This window comes from Haemorhous mexicanus, chromosome 1 (genome assembly GCF_027477595.1).
Source record: "Haemorhous mexicanus isolate bHaeMex1 chromosome 1, bHaeMex1.pri, whole genome shotgun sequence".
Classification (NCBI taxonomy): domain Eukaryota; kingdom Metazoa; phylum Chordata; class Aves; order Passeriformes; family Fringillidae; genus Haemorhous; species Haemorhous mexicanus.
Window position 1 is genome coordinate 69,318,243 of NC_082341.1, and position 19,800 is coordinate 69,338,042.

The 19,800-nt window shown below is 41.4% G+C and overlaps 1 protein-coding gene across 1 annotated transcript; it reads left to right on the forward strand.

Moving 5' to 3' along the window:
* The first annotated feature begins 1,423 nt into the window (after positions 1–1,423).
* On the forward strand, positions 1,424–12,083 carry SSR1 (signal sequence receptor subunit 1). The gene is made up of 8 exons (XM_059852831.1): positions 1,424–1,654; positions 3,634–3,746; positions 5,391–5,478; positions 5,655–5,917; positions 6,302–6,378; positions 8,013–8,091; positions 8,857–8,950; positions 11,293–12,083. The coding sequence occupies exons 1-8, from the start codon at positions 1,570–1,572 to the stop codon at positions 11,358–11,360; spliced, it is 867 nt and encodes a 288-aa protein (XP_059708814.1). The 5' UTR covers positions 1,424–1,569; the 3' UTR covers positions 11,361–12,083.
* The last annotated feature ends 7,717 nt before the right edge of the window (positions 12,084–19,800 follow it).

Consider the following 19,800-nt stretch of genomic DNA (forward strand, 5'->3'; position numbering starts at 1 on the left):
CCTCAAATATAGAACGTATCTCAACACTACTCTTGTTTCATTTTACCCTGTATGCAAATTACTGAATAAACTGTGGGAGAAAAGAGAAAGCATGGAGGGAGGCTGGTTTGGGCCTTGGCATTTTTATTTTCACTGAATGTTTTGATTGTAGGGTTGAGGAAAGCTCTCCCTTTTTAATATCCCTTGCATTGCATTTAACAAAAGGTCTACTGAGATAAAGGCAATGTATCAGTATCATACTCATTGCCTATCATGCTTTGGGAAACTTTCAATTAAACCAGCAAATATATGACTCAAAACCAGCGGTTCTAGAGCAACATGGAATTATGAGATTTCAGTAGCACCTTTGTTTCAGTAGTGTGCTTTATCTTTGGTCTTTTCTAGAGGGTATGTTGGCCTACTTCCCACAGAATCACAGAATATTTTGAGTTGGAAGGGACCCACTATTGGCCAGAAAAAAACTGGACTTGTTACCTGGTGTGCAATAAGCCAATAATTTCACACTCAAGAGAGACATTGATAATTTCTTCCAGAGTTGCACCAGCCTGGCTGCTCAGTGGTATTCCACAAGTTAAGCACACCACCTATCAAAACTTTTCACTATTTATACATTTTAGCAAACACAGGCATTAACGTTCATTATTTACAAGTTACATATTTCTCTCATTAAGTCATATTCTATATTTTATTAGTTAATGAGTCTCTCACTTCTCATGCTAATTAATCCGCATGCTCAGTCTTTGCTTAGGAGTCAGGGGGTTTCTGGGGTCGGTGGTCTGTGAGTCGGTGACTGTGATCTCCATGTGCCGGAATTGCCTTTAATCCACACACAGGTAATTCAGCACAGTTACTGTGTTTATTAAGTTTCGTCCTTATCTTGAGAGTTCTGCCAAATGTCCTTGCGGCCTGTAAATTCTGCATTCTTTGTGTCCACTATTATTGCTACATTCTTCTTCCCAGGCTCTGCCCAGGTCTGAGAACATTGTAGCGTGCAAAGGCCTAAACCTCAATAAGTCACTTCTACCGACAAGTAATTTATCTATTTAACACCCGGACGTCACACGAAGCTTGCTTGTTGGCTGCTGTTTGACAGATTACATCCTCAAATTCCACAGTTTGCAAGGCCACGAGGACCGTCGAAGACCAACCCCTGGCGCCGCGCAGGACCACGGACCGCCCGACGCGCCGGGAGCGCTGTCCAAAGGCTCCCGGCCCGGGAGGCTCGATGCCGTGGGCCCTTCCCTGGGAGCGCTGTCCAAAGGCTCCCGGCCCGGGAGGCTCGGTGCCGCCGGTCCTTCCCGGGAGCGGGACGCCGCGCCGGGAGCGCAGGAAGCGCCGCCCCCGCCGGGCGCTCACGTGGCCGCCGCGCCTCCTGCCCGGCCGAGCCACGTCCGCGGAGGCGGAGCGGGGCGGGCACGGCCCCGGATGGAGCAGTGGGGGGAGGCGGCTCCAGCTGCCGCTCCAGCCCCAGCGCCCGCCGCCGCCGCCATTTAGACATCCCGCCGCGGCAGCCAGCGCCGGGACAGGGTGCGCGGGAGGGCTCGGGTTGTCTCCATCCTCATCATCGCCATGAGCCGCCTGTCGCAGCTGCTGCTGCTCGCCCTGCTCGTCTTCCCCGCCGCGCTGCTGCTCGGGGGCGCCCGCGGCGGCCCAGGTGAGGGCGGGCGGCCGTCACTGCCGGGGAGCGGGGCTGGTGGGTGTGTGGGGGAATCTCCGTGGCGCTGCGGGGAGGGGGAGCCGCTCCGGCCGGGCCTGCGGAAGCTCGGGTGAGAGGCGGCGGCGGCGGCCCCGCTCATTCATCGCCCCGGCCGCCCGCGCACGTGGCGGCCGCCACTGCCGGGGCTGCGGTGCCCGCGGGGCCCGGCCCCGTCCGAGGCGCCTGGCGGGTGCAGGGCCGCGCTCCGGCCCCTCCCGGCGCAGCCACCCGCGGTGTCGGGCACGGCCCTGCGGGCACCGGCCTCGGGCCCGGCCGTGACAGCGGCCCGGGAGAGCCGGAGAGCCCCTCCTCAGGCGGCGGCAGCGGGTTTGTCCTTCTCCCCGCTCGCCCGCCGTGCTGGTTCCCACATTCCCTAGCAGATGCGCTGGCTGCCACCCTGCCTTCCCACCTCGTCTGCCGCCACCCCCCGAGTGTCCTTGGCGACACCGAGGAGCGCTAATCTCTGTTTACGCTGTGGCGTTATCTGATTCACGATCTGGAAATTGCCTCCCTACTACTAAGTTTGGGAAGGCTTTTCGCCCAGCTCCTGCAGTGGGCTGCAGCTCACGCCGTGTGCGAGTCCTTTCGCAGAGCTCTCCTGCTATTGCCACATCATCAGCCCCTCTGACATCCATCGAAAACACCGTAAGGGGTCTGAGGGTGGGCTGGGCAGCAGATGGCCAAGGGTGCCTACAGCCTATCTGTATGCTGTTCATTTTTAATTTTAAAGCCTCCACCCTTATTTGTAAGAATTTTTGTAGAAATTGAATTTTTTCCACACTTAAAAGTTTAAAACATCAAATAAAATCACTGTAGATAAGGCTTAGGTTAAGTATTGCCCATGGTCTTTGAGCGTGCCTTCTAATGATGCTTGAGAGGAGAGGTTGGGTTTGCTCTCTCTAGCACTGACTGGCAATTCTTAAGTCCTTGGATACACTTGTCCTGCTCAAGGATTCCTATTTCCCATTAAAATTTTCAAATATTTCTTTTAAAATTTGTATTTATAGCAGCTAGGTCTTTTTTCAGACCTATGTAAATCAGTCATCCATTCATTTCTACTCTTGCATATTCAGAAAATGTTACGTATGTTAAAAAAAAAAACCCAAACCTGTTGTTTTGTGCACATGTTTTAGATCTCAGCCTTGCTTGCATGTGCTCTGAACTGCAAACAGACAGAACTTTGTCCCGTGGCCAGTATTTTTATTAATCATATTTGCCCAGTGTTTGAGTGTTTGAGGCTTGGCTTCACGAAAGCGGAGAGGCAATGGACTATCAGATTGCACTTGTCTTGGAGCCTTGCTCTAGGTCATGTTTCTTTTCTGACTGGTGCTGTGGTTCTGTTGGATATATGGCTATACATGATGTTGAGGAGATTGTAGTAAAAAAGACATTCTTTAGGTTTTAAAACTTGGATGAAAATAGGTACCCAAAAAAAAAAAAAAAACAAAGTGACTTTTAAGGTACCTTTCAAAGTGTTCTGTTACCAGTGTGCTAATAACTTGTTAGACTTGCTAGTCTTAGAAGAAACAGTAGTTACAAATTAATTTCCTGTCAATAGGAATACCTTATTTTCACTTTTGTAATTGCAACATTGAATTATTTTCACATATCAAATGTAATTTGATTGCCTTCTGCAAATTTAGTCATTGCTGTGTGAATGCTGAACTTTTTGTCATCCAGCTGTAAATTTTTGGTTTTGAACTTAGTGGCGGATAAATTAGTAAATGAGAGTTTTTAGCAAAGGAATAAGGCTGAAAGATCAACACAGGCATCATTTGAATAGGTTTTTTTGCAACTGAGGCATCAAGACACTGTATTTGGCAGGTTTTTAAGAAGTTCCTGAAACATTAGTTTGAGAGTTGTACTTAAACATCAGTTTTCTGTTGATTAACTAGACCTTTAAAAGACTTTATTGTATTTGTATTTTGTTTTGGCAGGTTTATTAGTTGCAGCTCAAGATGCTACAGAAGATGAGGAAGCTGTGGAAGATACTATAGTTGAAGATGAGGATGATGAAGCTGAAGTTGAAGAAGATGAGCCAACAGACTTGGTAACTGTACATGAATGTTACTTCAAAAGTATGAATTAGATCAGAAGTGCTTGAAGCTGGATAACTTAAATAATTGAATTTACTTACATTGCTTTTTTCAGGTGGCTATTATAATGTATCTGATTAGCTTGTGTTCAGTTTGAAGTGTCAGAAGGATTTATCTTTTGTTTCTGAATTACCAGTTGAAAAGCTACGTGGGGACAACCTGATTTCTGACTATCAAAACTGTAGGCCACAAAAAAAAAAAAAAAAAAAAAGAAAACCAAACAAAAATCCAAACCACCAAGTGAGAGAACCAAATTCTCATAGGAGCCCTCTGTAGTCCTTTTCTATCTGAAGCAGCACCTCAGTAAACTGAGAAGAACAAAGAGCGACAGAGTTCTTAGTTAAGCTCGGAATGAATTCTAAAACCCTTGTTTAAAAAAAAATACAGCTAACTTAGTTTACAACACAAATTCAAAAAATTAGCCAGAAAAGTGAAATGTTTTACATAATTTTGTGATCTGCTTATAGCAGTGGAGTGTTAGACAGCAAGCTTAGAGTGGTGCAAAATTTTTTCAAATCTCTGATGGACATTAGTAGGAGAAGACATGCATAACAAAAATGCAGATTTCGTTAAGTGTTACTTCATTCTATGAGATTTTACTGCTGTTATTAAGTTGGTGAGCTTATGGTTGACCAGCTTTGCTAAGTTGTAGAAGGTATACTATGTCAACATTGACAGAATATGATTAAATAAACTTTTGGATGTAATTTCCTTTTAATTATTTTTGACTCAGGTACAAAACAAGGTGCTTTTTAGGCAGTTTCTTTTATTTGTCACTCAAATAAAAGGGTTTTTCATGTTGTCTTGGAATCAAGATGCTACATGCTCAGCTCTGGTTCCCTAGTTCATGGTATGTGTATGACTGATCCAGTAGGATTTCCACTGCTTCAGGAAGTTGTTTAAGCACTGAAATCAAATGATCCAACTGACTTCTCAGCACTTAGCTGAGACTGTTCAATACTGGGTCAGCCTTGTTTCTGTTTGGTGGGGACAGTGATGATACCATGATTCCCAAGTGGAAAATAAACCCTTAATGCTTGCATTTGTCAAATTAAAAAGTGATTCATCACAAGGTGAACTTGAACAAGTGAGTCTATGGACTTGTGTAGCTCTAATAGCCTAACCATTTCCAGGCATACATAACACTTAACTAATTAAAACTGAATAGAAAGCTGCCATAAACACTCTCTGTAGTGAAAGTAACTAATTTGTTTTAAGACTGTCTTTATTTTGAAATGCTTGTTTTCTAACTGGAAATAGCTTAGATGTGAACACTTAACATTTAGATTCTATTCTTTTCCTTCTGTCCCCAAACAGAAGCACTACTGATGCTTTTTGATTCCAAACTCTTCAATAGAGCTAAATGTGGTTCAGATTAGTCACTGTGTCAAATATAACAAGTAGAAAGATAAATGCTGAAAGGGATGCTCAGCAAATCTAGAGGGAGAACAGACTGTGGTGCTAATCCTGCAAGAGCAGGATTTGGTACAAATACTTGCCACTGTTGCATGCTTTGACAAATGGGATTGTCATGAACCAAGCATGGTTTTTGCTTCACTGTTCATTATAGGATTTTTCAAAAAAGTCTCTTGTCTTAGACAGAAGAAAAAGAGGAAGAAGACTTGTCAGGAGAACCTAAAGCCTCACCCAGTGCTGATACAACCATTTTATTTGTGAAAGGTGAAGGTAAGAGTCCTCTGCTAATCCACCCTTCTCTTTACTGTTGCTTAGGCTACATCAGGGTTTCCTAAAACAGTGAAACCACAGAATCTGTTCTAGATGCTCTCTGTTTAGAATTGGCTCTGTGTGGTGCATGAGGTTTCTCATGGTTGATTTTTTTTTTTGTTTTGTTTGTGTTTTAGACTTTCCAGCGAACAACATTGTAAAATTTCTGGTGGGCTTCACCAATAAGGGAACAGAGGATTTCATTGTCGAGTCTCTCGATGCTTCTTTCCGGTACCCTCAAGACTACCAGTTTTACATCCAGAACTTCACAGCTCTCTCTCTGAACACAGTAGTTCCACCACAGAGACAAGCCACATTTGAGTACTCCTTCATCCCTGCTGAGCCTATGGGTGGTCGTCCTTTTGGTCTGGTTATCAATCTCAACTACAGAGATGCAAGTGTAAGCCTGATGTTCCAATTCATTTGAATCTTTCTAATTCTTCTGGAGGTGTCAGGAAGGAACTACTTAGTCAAGTACCTCTCCAGAGAGTGAATGCCTCTTAGTATTTAAGCAAAACAGTGGATACATAAGCATAGCAAGTGATTGCCTACATGCACCTAAAGTTGTATCAGCAGTGGAAGCTGGGGTGTCTTAGAACTGTAGAGGGCAACAAAACATTTGTGCCTTTATGGGTTGAGTGAAACTAGCATAACTTGCAACCTTAAGAGAGTCTTGTGCAGGAGTTGCTGCTTTCTAGAATTTCTATAAGAACATGGAAAAAGGTAAATGTTTGTATGTGTTGAAGAAATGAATTTAAAATGTTATGTGCAAACTTTGTTCTAGGGCAACATTTTTCAGGATGCTGTCTTCAATCAAACTGTTACAATTATTGAAAAAGAAGATGGGCTGGATGGAGAAACGTAAGGAGACTGGAGATCCTGGTTTAGTTGGTGCACTGGTAGAACAGGTTATTGGTGGTGCCATTGAAAATAGTTCTTATATTGTCATTTTATTGAGTGTTAGGTCTGCTGTGTTTTGTGTATGGTCTCTATTATTAGTGGGAATCTTCAGGACTGGTACTGTGTCAGTGAGAAGTTGACAGATGTGCTTTAGCTCATAGGGCATAAGCCTGGAATAGGACCTGATGTTATTCAGCTACATAGCAATTCAAAGCTGTTAAGCTTTTATGCTACAGTGCTTTTTCCTAAGAGTTAAAAGATGCAGAGTCCGTAGTATCAGGCTGTGGGTCCTGCTGTCAGGACTGGAATAGCTTTCTTCTGGAACACTGCAGTGTAATCTAAGTTTACATAAACTAAAAGACTTATTTGGAGTACCGAATAGCACAGCAAAGAATGACTGAGTTCCTCTAACCCCTGTCTGTAGTAAGTATCTTTCAAGAGTGATTTTTTTCAGACTTAGGTAGATCTGACACACCAAATATCTTTCAAGCATATGCTGTGCCAAAATGCTATTAAATATTGTAGCACTAGAATGGAATTTTAAGTGAAGCTGTGTGTAAAAAAAGTCAATCTTCAGAAATACTTGTAGACAATGCTGAATATGTGAACTGTCTTGCCACAGGTACAAATTGCTTGTTGAGCATGCTTCCTTTTAAAAAAGGTCATCCAAAAGAAATAGCTGTTGCATTCATTTGAAATTCTCAAATACAATGATATAAATGAAAGAACAGTTGGTCACATGAAAATGTGTGATGCTCTGAAAAAGGAGCTCTCAAAACAATTCATATACTAGAATCGGTTTGTGTGAATGTCCTGTTAAAAGATAATTGCCCTATAACAGGTATTGAAATTAAGTATCTTCTTCAGTTTAACACCATATTTTCCTTTATCATAAATGAGAGTTCAGATGTTCAGCTTGGAATAAGTTCTTTACCTGTAAATTCCTTAATCCCCAAATCAATTTTAGCTATAACTTAGGTTTACTTCTTGCTAAGTATCAACAGGTACTTCAGATAAAATTCTTCAAACCAAACCAGAATGCACAGATTAAGAAAATTGATTTTGTAGGTAGAATTCTAACAGTGGAACACAAAGCAAGATAAGCAAAGTCTTTCAAAGCTCTGTTGCAAATTAATAGTGTCCTAGCAGTACTTGCTTTGCAATAGCTTGCTAAAAGCATATAATAGACTTTCAAGGGTTTGATAAGTGATGAAAGCTGTCACAGACCTAAATATTGCCTGTGACCCAATATCTTGAAACTTCGTGATAGTGCAAAAGAATTATTGAAGTTACTAAATTTCAGTATTTATTTATTATAACATTTTTCTAGTTTATACAGCGTTTTTCAAATGTTCTATTGTTCAGACTTATGATTACGGTTTCTAAAATCCAAGTCAGAATAATTACATTATAGTTGTTGGAATTTTAGTTTCAGATTCCTTGGGTATTTTCCCCACTTGCCTTCTACAGAAGTTCTTGGGAAAGTTTCAGTGGATTTGTGGCCAAAGTTAGGCTTAATTTCTATGCCTCTTCATAAGCTGTCTTCAAAACTTGACATTTTTAGTTAATGCATTGTTTCTTAAACTTTTTTAAAGGATCTTCATGTACATGTTCCTTGCTGGACTTGGTCTGCTGGTCATTGTTGGCCTACATCAGTTGCTAGAGTCTAGGAAGGTGGGTAGTGTGTTTGTCTGTGTACCTGTTAATACAAAACCTTTCTGATGTGAAAAGAAAGCAATTCAGTGATTGCTTCTGGCAATGATAGTAAAGGTGCAAGAGTTATTTTTAGAAGCTTAGAGGTTACTGGGGAAACTAGAACATTCTTAAAAAATGTTCCTAATGGAAGATACTTTGATTGCTGAGCCTCGTGGCCTTTGGCTCTGGCCTTTTTCTCTACACTAAAGTGGCTGAATTGGAATATCTTGTAATCACTGGGTGTCTGTGTCTACTGATCCAGTACTTACTTTCCCCATGTTCTCTATTTCTGCCTATTAGTCTAATCCAGGTCAGACTTCAGGGAAAAACAGCCGTCAGTCCTTTTTTTAGTTCTTAGCAAAGCTCTGTCATAATGTTGATTATTTTGCAAGGTCAGATCACATGTGAGAATATTGTGCTAATCTGAGAAAGCAAAGTAAAACTTGTTGTCACAAAGTTTGACTGATCATCAGCAAAAAGTGTCTTGAATTTGCCCAGGTGTGCATGAAATCTTGGTGCCTTAATGTGGAATAAGTGTTGTGAGGTGTTAGAAGTGGTAATAAAAGCTTAGGGGAATAAATTGCTAATGGGAAAGACAGCTCTGTGCATTGACTAGCCTTAAGTTTGTACCTTAGTGAAATAATTGTAATTCACTCTATATATAGCTTTTTTAGTAATTTCTAATACTTGTCCTATCCAAGTCTTACTTAAAAGAAAAATCTTTCTTCTTTCTTGATATTTCAGAGGAAAAGACCGGTACAGAAAGTAGAGATGGGAACATCAAATCAGAATGATGTTGATATGAGCTGGATTCCCCAAGAAACTTTAAATCAAATAAGTAAGTAGTCTGCCTTTCACAAACTAGACCATAACTAACTTAACTTGACCAATTAATTGTAACTGAGTAAGTAGCTGATACCAATTTCTTAGAAAAGCATGTATTTTCTAGAGAATAACAAATTGTCTCAAGCACTGTCTGTAAGGATGAGATTATTACTTTAGCAGCCCATTCCTTGTAGAACAAACTTTATTGGTTGATAAGATAATGACTACTGGTGACTTTTACGATTTGTTCTGTAGAATATTTTTCAGCAGTGTAAGATCTCTACCCAAAACCTGGATTGCAAAGATGATTTAAATAGGAGAAAGTAAATGTCATCTCAGAGTTTCTGTAAGTTGCTTGGAAGTTTACCTATAGACCAAAGTCTTAAATAAGCATTAGAAGTGTGTTTTAACTAAAGTCACATAAATACTTGTTATTGATGTCCTTCACAAATCCAAAAGTTCTACTTGATACCTGAAATGCCAACACTAAACCCAATATCTGATTTCTTTAGACTGTGGATATTTCTAACTTCTCTTACTCTTCTCTTTTGCTTTCCCGTGGCTTCAGTGCAAAGTAGAAGAGGTGAGGCAGACTCTTTGTGGGCTGAAAAGTGCTTAGTGTGTTGTCCATGTAATAATTAGGCATGGATAGAAGCACAGCTTCCTGCATGCTGTGACTGGTGGTGTAGCATGAGCAGTGAAAGATGCAGAACAGATGCACGCAATGGCATACATTTGATATACTTCTAAACTTATGTTTTCGTGTATTTTATGGATATATTTCTGGTTATATTGTAGGAACATAGTTTCAGTTGAATATTGATGAAGTATTGTTGTCTTCTGTCATGGTTCCCAGAACTCTCTTTCTAAAAGGCAGATGTTTATCTTGTTTCCCCACTTGCCTTGGTGTATCAGGCTGATAAACTCCTGCCATCAGTGGCAGTCACTGCTGTGAGCTGAGAAAGCCTCAGTGAAGTGCATCCTGCATGAGATGCAGAGAGTTCAAAAACCCTTTGCAGGAGCTTCCCTTACTAGACAGGGACTGATGTTTTGATCAAATAAGCATATTCTGAGCTTCATTTGGTGCAGAAGGGATAGAGGCCTTAGCTGTGATGTGAAGTTGTGCCAGGAGTTGATGACCTTGCACTTTTTAAATTCCTTTACCCTTTTTAAGAGTACTTACACCACACAGGTTTAAAGACTAGTGCTTTACTGGTGAAGATAAAAGCTTTCTTGTACACTTTCTTCTATTAGACACTAGAATAGTATAAAATCCAGACACAGGAATTTGAAAAGCCTCCATCTAGCAAGAAAAAGTGAAGGTCTAAATGCTACTTTTTGCTAAAGGTCAAGCTGACTTTAAAAGGGTTCAAATTCTAGTCATGTTTGGGTCCCACCACCATCCTTTTCTTAAACCAAATAAGTATTTATATCTGAACACTTTAAGTTTTGGAAAAATGAATGGCTGTTTTTAATTGTGGTTTTCTCAGCTCCAGATTAGCTTCAATTAGAACACTACACTAGAATTCTTTAAAATAATGACCTTCAAGATCTCAGATATTCTTGAATTTTTTTATTATTGACACTTCATACTGTACTGATTGGCCTGTAAGGGCATGATGGCTGCTCCTTGTGTGTGCACATATTCTAACCAGGGAGGCTATCAGAGATTGTTCTCTTTAAGAAAATTATTCAGCAGATGCACTTGGCAATCACTTCAGCACTTCATGCAAAGTATAGAAGGTTATTGAAAGTATTCTCTGCAATAATCATAGAACCATAGAATGGTTTGATTGGGAAGGGGCCTTAAAGGTCATCCAGTCAATGTGGATGCTTCCTGGAGAAGTGCAGTTTTCCACAACAGTTTTGTTCTGCTGTTAGTTGTATGAATGTGGAAATATTACATGCAAGACATAGCTGTCTAAAGAAGAGTCAATCTTACATTCTTCAGCCAGGTAAACTCAAGGCAGTGGCCATCAAAATAATTCATTTAACTTTCTAAAAGTGTAATTACTGGACTTGAAAATTTTCTAAGTAGCAAAGCCTGGAGTTTCACATAGGGATGAGAGGGTTTGTTTTGGGTTTAGGTTTTTTTGCATTTTAGTAACTGACAAACAGAACAAACCTTACCCTGTTGTTGCATGTTACAGAATGGAAACGTATTTTTGATTACCTTCTACTTACGGTGCTGATAGTTAAAAAGCCTTAACAAGATGTTTGAAATGTCTTCTCTGTGGTGATGCATTGCACTAGAAGGGCAGCTTGTCTTGTGTTTGGGAGGAGAAAAATACGTGCTCATGTAACAATTGCAATTGATGCAACTATCTCTTTTATTCTTTTTTTTTTTTAATCTAGATAAAGCTTCACCGAGGAGGTTGCCCTACAAGAGGGCACAGAAGAGACCAGTGGGCTCTGATGAGTAATGTTAACTAGTGCAACAGTTGAACCTTTACTAATTCTGCCTGTTTGGTTTTTTTTGGATTGGAGTAGTGCAGAGAACCCATACCACCATAAGGAAAATACTGCTAAGCATTTGGACTGAACAGATTAACTGAGTGGTGTTAATATTACTGAAAATGCACTTCTCTTTTAATTTTTTTTTTTAAATTGTTGGGGGTCGGGGGAGGTAGCCATTAAGATTTGTGCCTGCGTGTGTAAGCGGTTGGTCTTAACAGAAACGTGTTACCTGAAATGTGCCTTTAGAGTTCTTTGTAATGCTGGCTTGTCATCTGTACATTGTCATTGAAGGATTTCTCTCCTCTCCCTAATTTGAATGTCTGGTGACTTTAATCTGTCTTGATTGTATCATATCTGTATCAGAACCTGAATGCAATTGTTCTTATTCAGTCAGTAACGTTACTCTTTACAAGGTGCGCACACTGAGGTTTGTGTGGGTGGTCCTGTCAGTGGCCAGGCACTGATCATCTCAACTTCTGCATAGTCTTCATTCTAAAGGCACAATTGGGTATAGCTGCTTGTAGTGGTAGATATTTTGCTGCTGTTTTGATCTGGGCATGCAGTGACCTAAAAATCTGGACTTAGCTGCATAGATGTTAGGAAGACTCCTGCACAGCAGCAGAACTTGTGAAGCATGGAATTTGTGTGCTGAATTGGTATTACTACATAAATTTCTTTTTTATACCCAATTTGTTAAATGGTTAGTTATTGAATTGTGCCAGCATCTTAGGTGTTCAGATTATAGTGGTAGTTCTGCAATGTTTACTCAAGAAACTGTTGAATAAGCCAGAACAACTTTTCAGTGAGTTCTTGGTTCTCTCTCTTAAGAACTAGAATGTTATATATATCAAAACGCCAATTTATTTTTTTTAAAGCTTTACAAGGATTTGCTGTACACACTTGAAACTGAATTTGAAAAACAATTGGATTCAAATAATTATTTTTATTGATGAACTATTTAATTCACCATTTACACTTTTTAAATCTGAGACATCTTTACACTGGTCAGTACATTGCTCTGAGGTTTTTTCACCTAGTCGTTCTTAACTAGTAACACAGATGTATATTTATCACTAGCTGCCTGTTGGTTCAGTAGTTGAGCAGAAAAGCTGTGTGCAAAATCAAAGCAAGATTTCCTTTTGTGGCTTACATGATTACCTGGTACTGAGGAATTGATCCACATCCACTGTGCTCAGGAATTGACTGACAGGGAAAAGAGCCAGTTTGCAGAACATCAGTTTGCTTGGGCAAGGCCTGAACTGTTTGCATCTCAGCTGCCTCTCTTCCTATGTCTGAATGTTATCTGAAGGCATGTTGAGTCTGGGAAGAGGCATAGATTTGAGGCCTCTGTCTTCTTTTCCTCCCTTTTCTCATCCCACCTGTGAAAATGCCCTTTTAGTTCCACACTTGGTCTTCAGGGACTGAACTTCTGAGCCAGTGAATGCTGAGTGATCCCTCCAAATCCCGCCACAGTGTGTTTAAAGCATCTAGGCTCTGAATCTACCTGTGCTGGCACTATTTTGTTACACACTTGGCCAGAATGAACTATTTTATTGACTCATAGTGCCATGGAGAGGATGCTTTGTTCAACTTCCTGAAAATAGAGCTAGTCCAGGCAGAATATTCTTTGCAGTTAAGGTTGCTTAATTGTCATTCAGATCATTTAGGAAACAGTTGAATGCTGCCCTCATGAGGGGTATCTCCACTCAAATTGTGTGGAACAGCTTTATTTGCCTTTAGTGATATAATCTGACTGGTTCTATGGTAGGTTTGCAGGCTTGTATTCCAGTTTGCATTGATTCAACAGAGTGTTTATGGATTAAATGCTTCCTATGCTAAAGCCCCATAGTGATTGCAGCACATGATGCACTGAACTTGGAGGTTCCCTCTCTTGGATTGTGTCTCTAACCTGGCATTGAGAGGGGCTTTTTTCACCTTCTTGTAACAGGTCATCTTGAACTGTATAGTCTTAATTCTTCCTGAGATTTAAAGGTACTCTTTGAGGGTGTGGTTATGATACAGTGGTATGCCAGGAAAAAAGACAAAGGATCAGAACAGAGGATATTAATTTGTAATATCCTAGTTTTATTTCAACAAATAAGAAGGCTGAGCTCTCTTCTCTGCAGTCAGTGGCTGACTTCCAAATGCTTAAGCATGAAAGAAGAGAGGAGGCAGCTTGCACTGGAACCAGCAGTGGGAAAGTCCAGGTGTACTAAGGCTGTTTTTCTGATGATACAACTTGGCATTCACTGTAGATGGTTCATAGTGGCTTCCTTAGCCAGAAGCAGTTCATAAGGGCAGGGGCCAGTAGACCACTGCTGCTCATGATGAATGTCATAACATTTTTTAATTACTTGTTTCTCGTTAATTTGCTGTAGTTGAAATTTAGCAGTAACAGTCCAGCATGCAGTGGTAACTGAACTTTGGCATCTCTAGTATTATTTCTAGTGAATAAGCCAGTCTATTACACTCAGTTTTCTTAAATTGGGGACACAGAGTTGCTGCTTTATCCTATTGGTTATAAACTTTTATTTTGGTACTTGAATTTTATATGCTATTTTTAAACAGGGATAGCTTAGTGTCACAGGTATGTTGCTGGATATAATTATTATTCTCAGCTGAGTAGGGTGTAGTTTTGCTACTTAAAGATGAGACAGCAGCAATTCTGGCTGTCTATGCCACCCATTTCCATTTGGCAGCACAAGCATCTGTATAATCCAGCATTTTTACCAGTTCTCAGCCAGCTTGCTACACTGCCACACAACTGCTCCTGGGGGGTGCTGAGAAGAGTGACAACTGTGAAAGAAGCTGTGGGCTAGGGTTTCTTTATTAGTAAAAGATCCTAAAATGGTTTTAGAGAGCAAATGAACTATGAGTTTAGAGTGAAGGGCCTCTGTGAATTCCTTTCTCCCAGCTCCTTAACTTACTCAAAAAATTACTAACAATTCTACACTTGGGGTAGGAAAACCAGCATTAGAGTTCACATCTACAGAGGCTGAAAAGTGTTAATTTGGGCTACCCTTGAACTGCATGTGACACTTGTAGCCCTCTGTATGCTGTCTGCTTTCTGGCAGCAGTTCATTTTTTTCCCCCAGTGTCCTTCAATCAGAGAAAGAAGAGTGGCTGCTCTCAGACTCAAGGATTGAAGTTCATTCTCCATGTACAAAATTATTAAGGTGCAGGCTGTGGAGCTGGATGGAACAGAGCAGAGGTGGCAGTGCTTCTGCTTGCTCCAAAACATTTATGTTGAACGTCTTCCTTAGCTTGGAAAAGGTGTAATCAAAAGTATCCTTTACTGGTTATTCCTAGAATGCATGGTGCTAAACAAAATGTTGCAGGTGAGAGCTCTGAATCCAGGGAAGCCAAATACTAAAGCAGGCTGGTTGTCCTGTTTCTCAGTGTGCTTGATGTACTGAGCAGTAGAAAGTCTGTTCTCTTTTCTTCTCCAAAGGAAGGACAGTACCTACCTCATAGGAGTGACATAAGGGCTGTTTCAAGAGTGTTTTGAAGTTATTTGGGACTTGCACAATACACTTCCATGGAGATAGTAAGACACAGCACTAGTGTAAATGGTTGACAGCTGTACACATAGATCCATACTGTACTGATTTAATCCCCCCACTGACCAGAATTTAGCAGCTTTACACTTTGACATTTCTAAAGTACGCAGAGGAGTTGCAGTTAACATACAGAGGACAGCAAAGCCAGAAAGATCTCTTAGTTTCTGCAAAAATTTATAGGTGGGCTAAGTAACATTCTTCTGATATTTTTCCATTTATCTCTAAATTTTCCCCGGGATTTTTTTGCTAATCAGTTGATGCAGATGATTGTTTATGTAGCTACAATCAACAGTCAATTTAAGAATGACTGATTGTTTTGGATTATTAAGTTCAGGTGATGTACTGCAACTGAAGTGTTAAATTATCATTTAATTTCTTACCTGCTGACTTGCATTTATAAGTGAGATCAGATCTCTTGAAAACAGCTGCAGGTTTTTTGTAAAGTATACTTGATTTTTTTTTTTTCTTAGCATTGTGTAGCTTTTTTTTTTTTTTTTAATAAAGCATGAGTATGGCACCAATAAAAGGCCTTTTCCTTGATAAGCAATCGGTAGTAGCAAAGTGTGAAAACCTGCCATTCTTAAAAATCTGCCTTTCTACTTGTGTAATTGGAATGGAAATGATATTGAGCAAGTATTCTGTGATGTTTTGGACAATGGACTAATAATTAAGATTAGAATTCTTTTAAGGGAGGGCCCTGGGAAAATGTTCAGTAAATTCCTGGATTCTGATGAGTTAAGAGCAATCCGTAGTGCCCTACATTTCTAGAAGGAATAACCTCATGTTAAACCATAGGCAGCATAAAAAGGCTCTGTTAAGATGCTTAAAGATTGCTGAAGCACAAGGCCAAATGCTTCCAGTTTTTATGTGCATGCTGTTGTGTGACCAAGCAAATGCTCACATGCCATGCAGTAACTCTGAGAATAGCAGTTCCAGCAGGTGTTCTGCATCCAAACAGAAGAAGGTAAGGCTTGTTGGGGATAAAAAAGCCAACAAAAACCAAGGTTTAAAAATAAAGAATGCTGGGACTCCTGTATTTGTGAGCTATATCTGTGGGTAAAAGAGGGAAAAACTAAAAGCAGATGTGTTGATGTATTTTCAGGTCCCAGAACACATAAAAATGACTAGAATTTGAAGCCTGCCTCATCTTTCACTGAAAAGATCAAGATAGATAGATTGCAATAGCTGGCTCAGAACAGATACCAAGACCAAGATGAGGTCTTAAAAATCTGTCTGTCTTTTCTGTCCCCTCATGTAAATAGTATTGGCTATAAATTTATATTAACCATGATGCATTAAAATTTCAGCATTACGACATTCCAGTCCCTTAGCTGGTAAGGCAAAGCTGAAATTTAACCTGCCTTTCCTCATCACTCTCAATCTGTTCAGCCTACATGGAAATCACAAGTGTGTTTTCCCTGTGCCACCTAAATTCACATAATGAATCTGTCACTTGAGAGCTGTCTCTTTCACACAGCAAAGAGGACACTTGGAGTTGATGCACTTGGTCTCACAATGGTCTGAGCAGATTTTCAAGAGGACCCCACAGTCTATGTTCTAGTAAAGGAGGTTCAGTCCTGCCCTGCTGGGCCTGGATGGAGCTACACCATGTATTTTCCATAGAGTTGAGGCTGCAATGGTGGAGCATTAACCCTGGAGGTAAAATAGAGTACTAGGTTCACTAGATAGAAATTATTACAGCCAGCAATTCCCAGATCTGCCAGCTGAGGGATCTCCCAAGCCTGTGACAGCTGCTTCTCCTAGCAGACAAGCACAAAGAGTGCTTTAGCCCCTTCTCAAAGAGCAGGATCTAAAGGGAGGGGTCAGAGCAACTGTGTCTGGCCTTTCTAAATCATTCCATGCTTTATCCTGGCCACTGAAATAAGTCTGAGCACTGCACTTTTCTGTGCTGTTCAGCAAATAACTGACAAATGTGAAGCTTGAACTCAGAAAAGCTGTAAATGCTGATATCTGGTATTTACTTCCAAAAATTTCAGGGCTGTGGCTACCTACAGGGTCAGCCGAAGGTATTGCAGAGGTGGAGCTTATAGTGACACACTGCCTCTGCCACCTGGTGTTCGGCCCCACAGCCAGTTTTCCTTAGAAGTTAAATGAAATTGGATCTTTTAACCCCATGTGTACCTTGACCACATTCAGACACAGATAGGTTCTCATTCAGCTTTTCCATGCAAGCTGAATCAAAGAGCCCGGGTTGTTCAGAGCACTGAAGGAACTCCCTTGGCAGAGCCTGGAGCCACAGCCCTGCAGAAGCAAGCAGGGGACAGGACCTTGCCCTGAGAGGGGATTTGATCAGCTGGCAAGTTTTCCACCCATAAGTTTTCAAGAGGGAAAGAAAGAATGAACAAATACCCTGTTTTCTTTGAGAGGAGTCTACACAGCAAGGAGGGCGGTTAAAATGCCTTCTTGCAGGTTTCCAATGGAAAGGAAAAGCCAGAATTTAAATAGCATCTGATGACTTTTGAGCACAGTATGGCAAACATTGCCACCAAAATAACAGGTTATATTTAGAAGCAAGTTCAAATACCCTAAAACATTTGATTTGGAAGTGTGTCATATTTTCCTCAGAGCTTGTATTTAAGCCTGTTAATGCTTGGTTGTTTGTAATAGTGGTTCATTCATAGAGTGTGGAATTACTTCTCACAGATGGAAATGACATTTTGCCCAACTAATCCTAACTTGTTGCTGCTATAAAGCAAGTTGGAAACTAGGAAGTACATCTTGCTGTTAGGCACCACAGCAAAGAAAAAAATTGAAGCAGGATTTAGTTTGTATTTTAGAAAATACACTACTCAGGGACCATCTCCTTTCTACCATCATATTGGCCGGGCAGATTGCAGCTCTGCAGCATTCCATTACCACCACCCCAGCTAAAGGTACACCAAGGGTGAAGTACAAGGCATCAGTCACAGTCATGCAGCCAGAACAATCACTCAGTAGCTTTTCTTTGTGCTCATGCAGGGCAAGACATTCCCTCAAGGTCCTCCTGAGGCTGAACTCCTGCTTCTGTCTCACTGGATGTCATTTACTGTTCCTTTAGTGAGCTGCAGCACTCCTTGTGGTTACTCCTTTCCTTTCGCTGGCAGTCCCCAGGGACCATCTCCTGTTCTTCTCATTCTGCCAAATTTATAGAATTGAATGGAGCCAGATGTCACTGATGCAGTGCAGTGGGAATAAGTACAGGCCACCAAGGACCAGCTGACAAACATCCCTCAGCTGCAGTTCAGTAAAACACTGCCTGAAGGAACTGGTGGAGAAGCTGCTATAATTTTTAATTAAATATTTTTCAAAATAAGTACTTTAAATTTTAAGCAGGTGCTTTGCAGCTGCTAAAGAGCCTCTTAAGGTTCAGAAAAAGTTAAAAACTGTCAAAGAGGTGCATACATAAAAAGTAATAACCAAATGCATTAAAGGCAGCATGTGGCTCTGCATCCTGTTCCAAAATGGATTACCACAGGTTTCTAGGTTGCTCACTTGTCCAGATCCCTCCCTTTCCCTCACCTACAGCCCCAGCTCATTTTCTGGTGAGTTCTGGGTCTTTGGTAGCTGTGCTAGGCAGCCTCTGTGGTATAAACTCCAAGAAGGTGAGAGAGAATGATGTAGACACAAGATCGAAGATCAGGCTCACTGTGTTGTGGTGCAGACTTACACTCACTGCTGTGTGTATGCAGGCAGGTTGATATTTTGATTTTCTCTGGCTGTGGAATATGGTGGACCTGATGCACAGAACCTTGGAGCCTGTAAAGCTTCAGTCATACAGGCATCTTGAAGGCAGCAGGTTAAATGGTGTTAAATGTCCTGCCACCAAAAAGGGACTTTTCTGGCAAAGTGTGCAAATCTGGGAGTGCTGGATCCCATTCAGCACCAGTGCATGCAGCAGGACATGGGAGGTACATGTGCTGCCTCTTCCCCAGCTGCTGCCCAGGAGCCCCATGCATCGAGTAGGGTTGGACTTTGGTAGAATTAAACAGCAATGACAAAGGTTACAGTCTCTGTTTACAGCCAGGTTTTGCCCTTCCCAAGCACAGGTCATGCAGTAAAGCTTGAGTTGCAAAAACTTGGGAGGAATATTGGCCAAAGCAAGCCTGCATCTCACAGCTAACACTGCCATCCCCCCAACTAAAGTACAAATACTTCTTTTGGGTGCAGATTCCTTGGAAGTCAGGTACTGCTCCTTGAAAACAACAAACCTAGGCTGTCATTCTCTGCAGGATCAGGTAACGGGAGATAGGAGGAAAGGCCAACACACCAATTGCTTTTGTTACCCAAATACAGCTCCATGTCTGAGGGCAGGGGCCCAAGGACCTGTGTGCACATGTTCACAGGAGCATTTATTTCTGCCATTCCTCATACCCCAGTGCTCAGGGCAGGCCCTGTCCTGGAGCCACCGACCCCTCTGGCTGACATTCTGTCCCAACCTTGGCACTTTTTTTACGAGCAGCAGGGCTGTGCTCCGTGTGTGGTTACAGCTCAAAATGACTGACGGAAAGTCAGCCCGCAGCGGCGCTGGCCTCACCGCATTAACCTCTGCCTCCGAGATTGTGAAAACAGATCTGGCCTTTGGTGATGAAAAGCCTTTTCTCCAGCAGATTCCTCTTATTTACAGCCTCCCATTAACTGATGTTCATAAACTGCTTCACAACCCTCTGCTGAAAGGCTCTAGAGAAGTTCAAGTGCTTTCACAACAGCGTATTCCAAACACCATCGCCCAGAGTTTCCTCATACACTCCTGGCAGTTTTCCCTGCCAAACAAGAGACAGATCTGGCACAGGAGAAATAAACAAGCACAGCAAAGGAGAAAGCTATTTTCAGTTCCTACTAGTTGGGA